Consider the following 8,422-nt stretch of genomic DNA (forward strand, 5'->3'; position numbering starts at 1 on the left):
GTTGCAGGAAATTCCCAAATACATACAAGGTTATTTCACATACAGACCTGTATTTTTAGAAATGTGTAGGCCTTAATTCCCTTATAAAGGCCTTAGGAAATGTGTCGAAATCAGCTTAAGATAACTTTTGAAAAAATAGGTGACAGCACAGCGCTTATAACATAATGACCTTTCCGTCAAAATAGCATTCAGAGGGCAAAAAGCTAATGATATCTACAGACTATAGATAAATAATTATAAGTAAAAATATATTGCAATGATAATACTCTGCTATAAATTCATGTCTTTAAGAATGTTCTGTGTAGTGTAATTCAATCCACAATGAAGGTAGCAACTAGTCAATTGTCTGTTGTCAATTGTCGATAAAAAATGGGACATCGTGGAAAAGTGTACATGACAACAGCAGTGATTCGCTAATTTTTTTACAATATCTGGCTGCGGTAAAGCCTATTGGCTATAGCTTTTTTATAAAAGGGAAAACCGCGACATCAACACCAAAGGTTGAACCAATAAGTGAAGATTATAACCAAATCTATACTGAAGCAAATATTGCAAAACAATTATTAGATTCTGAAAATGAGATCCACTCAGATAAACCAGCCAGAATTTTATGTGGCGATGTCAAAAAACATACCTTAGAAGATACAAATGATATTCATTCTTGTCAAGCCGGAACTAGCAATGAAGCAGGTCATAAAGAATTTGTATTTACAGATGACCCCAATTATAATACCCAAGTAAGTGATAATGATACAGATGATAAGAATAATTTATGATACTCTTGGAAGTTCCAAAGATTTAAATCTAACACATAATTATACCTAGGCACTAACTAGAGAAAATAAAAAGGTTAAATCTATGATTTCAAAATTTGTAAAAGTTAATGGCGAAATTTTGAACCATGTTACGTTCCAAATTTGAAGTAGGAAGTCCCACCTCTATTTTCAATAATTTAAACAATTCTTGACATGTTAAATCGGTTGCCTATTTTAATTATAATTGACATTATGATCAAGGTGGTGAAAATGAAACCTTAGTAATTTTTACATAGGGGTAATGCCTATCAAATTTTTCTGAATTTAAGGAAAAATGTCCACTTTTGCTAAGAAACTAATTTAGATCGTTCTTCCTAGAGATATCTTGGAATATTTAGGATCAGAAAATTTAAATGTTTGAATTTCGGTATTATTCGGTGACCTCCGTGTGTCAAGTTTGTCAAACGTTCCGGAACACAACGGAGAAAACGTGATTTTGGGTTGGACCGTGGTACCGAAAAGTTAGTGCTAGTTTAAAAAAAACGGCATTTTGTTTTTTTGCTGCTGTTCCTTGTGGGATCTGGTCTAGTACAAACTGTGTGGATGTGCAAGGGGGATTTGACGCCTTCGTGGAAGGACTTTTGGAAATATCCACAACTTCGTTAAAAGCGGATTTAGCGTGCACGTGCCTATCCCAAAGTCGCATTTAAATCAAGAAATTAGCCTTTAATCACGAGTCCAATTTGGAATATTTTAAACCCCTAACCTGGCTAAAAAGGGTGAGTGTTAGAACATTTCGTTTTTTTTAATTAATGAAAAAGTTGTAGTTATTTTTATCCCATCTCTAGAAGAAAGCTATTCATATTTTCATAAGTTGCCATACATTCAAAGTTATTGCAAAGTTTTTTTTTCTTTTACAAGTTTTTCTAAATTATTGCCAAAAGGCAGATAAACAAATTGTTAAAATCAGTATCTTTATTTCCAAATAATTATTTTAATCATATATGGTAATTAGTGTTTTCTTGCTTCAGGGTTCTTTTTTTGCTCCTGTCAGGCTGTAATTTCCAACTTGTTCAACATTTTAATACAAGTCTATGTACACCGGTACATCGTGTTTTTGGAGTCACTATCTACTTAAGTCGCAGTGGATTTACGAATGGTTCTTTCAGATTGAAGGCACACTGTCATATAACTAGGAAGTCACGCGGTGAAGTATATCTATTTGAATGAAAATTCGAGGTATGGATCGATATTTATTTTTGACGGAAGATTGAGAGCCGTCTATTTTTGTTATGGGATACCTATATAGTTTTTATTACATTATTTGCGGATTTTTTTTGTCATTTTAAAATTTATACATAATTTACAAAGTACTTAAAGATTAATTGTGGTTTATTATGTTTAATAGTTACATATACTAGTTTAATATTTACACTTACTATATTTTTGTAAACTGCGTCTAAGGGGGGTTAAACGTTTGAAATATATTCACTTTCTTTGTTTATATTATTTTATGCGCACGCACTAGAGCTCTCGTGGTGTCCTATTTGGGTTAATTATTTTTTTTTGTTGGTATTGAACCACACACCCCTTAGCATCCGGTACTTTTTTACACACATTTTACCGTGCAATTAAATAGAAATAACATATGCATTTTTTTTGTTAGGCAAGTAGAAGCCGCATTTTAATACCTTATTTCAGCCGATGATAAAGTTAAATAAAATAAAATATTGTAATATGTAATTGTTATCAAATATCTTGGAAACATATTTATTAAAATTGAATAATTGCTAATCTCAGACAATTTCATTTATTTTTTTATTTATTCAGGTTGTATACTATACTTAGTATTTTGGTAGTAAACCTATTGGTAAGTTGGTGGTTTATTAAATAGTAACGTAGGGAAGGCTGTGGGCCAATTTACCTGGCGCCCCTTATCTAACTTCATATTTTGTGGACCGCACGACCATCTCCACTGTTTTGTCTAGCCGCGAGCCATTCCCAGACTGTCACCGTATAGTAATTTTCTCTCGGGGTGTACGTCTGATTTATGTGTTACATTTTGTAATTTTTTTTTATATAGATTCGGTTCTGTACGCCACATTATTTTGCCGCCCAACGCGGGCCCTAATTAATTAACGTTTTTGTCAACCTCTTGTATTTGGCCTTTATTTATTGACTTTGTTTATAGCCAAGTTTCATTGTTGTTGGCCTGAGTCACATTTGTTTTTTTTTGTCTTGAGATTCAGCTGTCATTTTGACATATTTTATAAACTTTGATTTATTTACTTTACCACTGGCTTTGCGCTGAGTAGTGGTCTTAGAACTTCGTGTTTAGTGGAAGTGTATGCAGATAAGTGCTTACTAGTTTTTTTGTGTAACATAAAGTTGGAAGAAGCCGAAAACGGAACTTAAAAAAAATATACTTTGAAGTGGTATTGTGGAACTTTGAAGAATTTTTGGATATTTGGACTTTGAAATATTTCTACTTCAGTTGGAGTTCAAATTTATTTTTTTATAGCAGTTGGACTTCGAAGTTCTACATTGTGGTTTAACTTACTTGTGTTAGTGAATACAACTTTTTTTTGAGATTGTATTGTGACTTGTAACTTGTTCTGGAACAATGAAATTTTGAAAATCTTTTGTGAAATTTAATAGATTGAATAAAGCGACTATTTTTTTTATTTTTATTTTGCTCCCATTAATAAAGTAAACTACCTGTGTTTTAATATTTTTACTGATATCTTGATTTTTTTAATATTTGCTCCTTTTGGTTGATACATTTTTTTTCGAATTTTGAACGTTTGCAAGATGGTGCGAAAACTTGTACCCAACTACTTAAAGAAAGAGGAACTGGAATATGAACTCAAAATTCGTGGAGTATCTACTGGCACTGTTGAGTCTATGAGGTCTAGTGTGTCTGATGCACTTAGTCGTGAGGCAGCAAATGAAAGCTTTAGATATCCTGAGCACCCATTCACCTTTGCACAGGACAAAACGGTAATCCAGGCTAAACTTGCGGAGCTGACTACGGCTGTTGGAAAGTTCTCCGGACCTCCTACTTGTGCTGAGTCCTTGAGATTGCGGACACAGATTTACCATGTCTTGGGGAGGATCGATCTTATGGTATTGCCAACAGGTGATGATGCCGACGCAGCCCAGGTTGTTAAGTCAGACTTTCTGGCTGAGATTTTGAAGTTGTCACAAGATTTACATGATAAGCAGCACCCAACCGGATCTGGCTCAATACCAGCAGCGCTCGATGTGATTTCGGTCTTGAATCAGTCTTTTCAGGCAGGGGTAGGACAAGCTCATGCTTCTTCTCCTGGAGCGGTGCCACAGGCTGTTAATCCTGTTCTTTCAGGGTCTGTCTCTAGTTCTTCAGGGACGATACTTCCTCATAAGTGGGGAATAGAAAAGTTTTCAGGTTCTGCTAGGGGTATGTCTATTTCTGCATTTTTTGAGATGGTGAATGAATTGACTCTCGCTCGTCACGTACCAGATAGTATACTTTTGGAATCAGGTATAGATTTATTTTCGGATAAAGCCTATCAGTTTTATAAAGATGTTCGTCTACGTGTAGCGAGTTGGGCTGAATTAGTTGAAGAGTTCCGTAGGGAGTACCTGTCAGCTCACCATAGTGAAGCGCTTTTTGAAGAGCTTCGGAGGAGAACTCAGCATTCGTCTGAGACTATAGGAGTCTACTTAGCAATAGTGAATAGTTACTTTAATCGCTTGCGTTCTATCGGGATAGATTACGTGATCCGTTGCCATCTACGTTGGAGGAACTTCGTGTTCTATATCGCAGTATGGAGGAGAGACGTGATTGTATTAGGAACTATGTTGAACCGAATAGTAGGAAAATGAATACTTTGGAAAAGGACCTAGCTTATATCAGTGTGGATGCTGAAAGTTGTAGCAGTGTTGGTCAGGGTCCTGTTGCTTCATCCGAATCGGAGTCCTCTAGAGGAAGGTTTAGGACTTCAGTCTGTTATCGTTGTAATCAGCCAGGTCACAAGGCAGTAGGGTATCTAATGAAGAAGGAGGCTGTTCACTGTTTTAAGTGTAAGAAAGAAGGGTTTACAGTCAGAACTTCTCTCTCGTGTAACTCGGGAAACGGAAGGAAGCGCACCTAACTGGTCGAAGAGGTATTGCCGACGTTGACTCGACCAACCTACGTCCTATTTTAGACTTTATTTTACATCATTCCGAAGGAGATGAACGTCCATATTTGAGAGTTAGTGTCTTAGGAAAGGAAATTTTGGGATTATTGGATTCTGGTGCTTCAAAGACCATTGTAGGAAGAACTGGTTGGAAATTTTTACAAAACTTGGGTTTAGAGTTGGATACTTCGAAGAAGACCGTTTGTAGAGTAGCGACTGGTCAGATGTGTGAAGCGTTGGGAGAATGTTTAGTACCTTTCATGGTTAGGGATCGCCTGCGTGTCTTGCCAGTATTAGTTATTTTGGACGTACCACATATTCTGATTTTAGGTTCTGATTTTTGGCGAGTTATGGGTATCGTTCCTGACTTGAGGCATAACGAATGGTATTTTTCGGACGCTCCCGCGATGGTAGGTGCAGTGGATCATCTCCGAGGTCAAACTATTTTGACGCATGCAGTGAAGTCGCGATTGGATGAAGTTATTAATAGAAGTCGTGAACTAATGGGCACTTCTCTTGATTGTACAGATGTCACTGAGCATGTGATTGTTTGCAAATCTGCACCCATAAAACAACATTACTACCCTGTATCCCCAGTAATCCAGAGCCATATTGATAAGGAACTAGAAGATATGTTGGCGAAAGGAGTAGTGGAACAATCGAATAGTGCTTGGTCGTTGCCGATTCTATTGGTGAAGAAAAAGGTTCCAGAAGGTGAAGCACCAAAATGGAGGTTCTGCGTAGACTATCGAAAGCTTAATGCCGTAACAGAGAGGGATGGCTACCCATTACCGTACATCTCTAATATCTTGAATAAATTAAAGAACGCGCATTATCTTTCCACCATAGACATTAAATCGGCGTATTGGCAGGTACCTGTTGCTAAGGCTTCCAGGCCTTATACTGCATTTGCGGTTCCTGGTCGAGGTCTTTTTCAGTTTTGTAGGATGTCTTTTGGATTACATAATGCCCCGGCTACATGGCAGAGGTTAATAGATCGTGTCCTCGGTCCGGAGTTGGAACCCTATGTCTTTACTTACTTGGATGACGTGGTCATCGTGACAGAGTCTTTTGAAGAACATGTAAGAATCTTAGAGGAAGTTTTTAGACGCTTGAGAGAAGCTAAGTTAACCGTTAGCTGGGATAAATGTCAATTTTGTAGACCGGAACTAAAGTATTTGGGTCATGTGGTTGATAGGAATGGACTACATGTTGATGGTGATAAGGTCAAGGCTATGTTACGCATCCCATCACCTACATCTGTTAAGGAAGTCCGTAGCATCATAGGCACATTTTCCTGGTATCGAAGGTTTATTCCTTACTTTGCGACACTACTAGCTCCAATTACAGCGATATTGAAGAAAGGAAGAAAATTCAATTGGACCCCGGATTGTGAAGAATCTTTTCAGAGAATAAAAGAATGTCTAGTTTCCGCCCCGATAATTAATTGTCCTGACTACAATTTGCCTTTTGTTGTCCAATGTGATGCCTCAGGATATGGAGTGGGTGCCGTGTTATTGCAACCAGGCCCGGATGGTGACAAAGTAATTAGTTTCCTGAGCAGATCATTAACGCGTCAAGAGAGAAATTTTTCCACGACGGAACGGGAATGTTTAGCTGTGTTATGGGCAGTCGAAAAACTGCGTCCTTACCTGGAGGGTGTGCCGTTTACGGTCGTGACTGATCACGCATCTCTCGTATGGCTCCAAAATTTGAAGGATCCTACTGGAAGATTAGCTCGATGGGCAGTAAGGTTGCAACAATATGACTTTAAGATTGTGCATCGTAAAGGAAAAGAACATGTTGTCCCGGATTTGTTATCTCGGTCAGTTCCTGTGCTTGATATGGTTGAAGAGGTTGTACCGCCTCCTAGTGGTGATAGTTGGTATGATAAACTTTGTAGAAAAATCGAGTCTAATCCGTTGAAGTATCCTCAGTGGAGAATGTCTGGTGGCAAGCTGTATAAATATATCCGTCCCAGTCATGGATTTTTGGTCGAGGAAGTGGACAATTGGAAGGAGGTCGTTCCTAAGGGTCAGCGATTGGAAGTGCTGAAGTCGTGTCATGATAGCCCTTTAGCAGGTCATATGGGGATCCTGAAAACTTATAAGCGTATTAACGAGAAGTATTTTTGGCCGAAATTGCGGAGTGATGTGTCTCGTTACGTTGGACGTTGTTCACTTTGTGCCATGCATAAGGTGGAACAAGGTAAGCCCAAGGGTTTCATGACTCCTCAACCTAAGGCTACTCAACCATGGGAGATAGTAGCAACCAATCTTATGGGACCTTTTCCAAGATCAACCCAAGGCTATAAGTTTATCTTAGTTGTAATGGACGTGTTCAGTAAATTTTCTTTGGTATTTCCGTTTCGATCCTCAAAAGCCGTTCATGTCGTTAAGAAAATAGAAGAAGAAATTTTCCTCGTATTTGGAGTTCCACGTCTGTTACTATGTGATAATGGTGTCCAGTATACTTCGGGTATTTTCAAGAAATTGATGGAAACCTATGGTGCCTCAGTTCGTTATAATGCGTTGTATCATCCACAATGCAATCCATCTGAACGATATAACCGAACCCTTAAGACAATGATGGCAACTTATATAGCTGGCAACCATAGGCAGTGGGATGAAAATTTGGCCAAACTAGCATGTGCTACCCGCACTGCATACCACGAGTCGACTGGTCAAGATCCCTACTTCATAAATTTCGTTCGGAAGATGGTAGTGGATGGACGAGATTTTTCCCGGAAGGACAAACTCGGAGACCCGGAGGACGAAGTAGCTAGAGTGGGATATGACCGATCACGTGGACTCCAGGAGTTGTTTGCTGATGTTAGAAAACGTTTAGATAAAGCTTCGGCTAAGTGCGAGAAGACTTATAATCTGCGGAGACGTCCAGAGGAATTTCAGCCCCATCAGTTAGTGTGGCGGAGAAATTTTGTGTTGTCAGATGCCGCTAATTATTTCACGAAAAAGTTAGCTCCTAGATGGGTAGGACCTTACTTCGTGAAGAAGAAAGTTTCCACCTGGACATATAGTTTAGAGGATGGAAATGGCAAGGATCAAGGTATTTGGAATGTTAAGGATTTAAGGGTTAGTAACTCGACCGATGATCCCGATAGGATTTAGATCGGAGTAGAACGGACTAGCAAAAGTTTTGTCTAGTCTAAGTAGACTTATAAAGTTAGTGTTCTGAAGTAGGTTGTATTTTTTTGTTGTGTCCGAGAAGGAAGACTAAGTATTGGCTGTGATCGGTTGTTTGAATGTATTTGGTTGATCAACCGATTCGTTGTTTTTTTAGGTGTTAGGTAGCCAATACGAAGTTGTAGGGTAGTGGTAGCCGTAATTTCTTTTGATTTATGGGTTTGAATGTCATTTAGGTTTGGTCAGAAATATGTTGTCTTCGAGACTATGGCGTTGGGATTTGTTTGGATGTTAGTAAGACATTCTATTAACTTAGGATTTTCTCGAAGCCACATAATTATGTTTTGGTGAATCTTGTTTG

The 8,422-nt window shown here is 38.2% G+C and overlaps 1 protein-coding gene across 1 annotated transcript; it reads left to right on the forward strand.

Moving 5' to 3' along the window:
• Positions 1-360: 360 nt before the first annotated feature.
• Positions 361-4,639, forward strand: LOC126885975 (uncharacterized). The gene is made up of 2 exons (XM_050652812.1): positions 361-1,534; positions 1,787-4,639. Exon 2 carries the CDS (start codon positions 3,567-3,569, stop codon positions 4,620-4,622), a length of 1,056 nt encoding a protein of 351 aa, XP_050508769.1. The 5' UTR covers positions 361-1,534; positions 1,787-3,566; the 3' UTR covers positions 4,623-4,639.
• The last annotated feature ends 3,783 nt before the right edge of the window (positions 4,640-8,422 follow it).

The sequence above is a fragment of the Diabrotica virgifera genome, chromosome 6, assembly GCF_917563875.1.
Source record: "Diabrotica virgifera virgifera chromosome 6, PGI_DIABVI_V3a".
Classification (NCBI taxonomy): Eukaryota; Metazoa; Arthropoda; class Insecta; order Coleoptera; family Chrysomelidae; genus Diabrotica; species Diabrotica virgifera.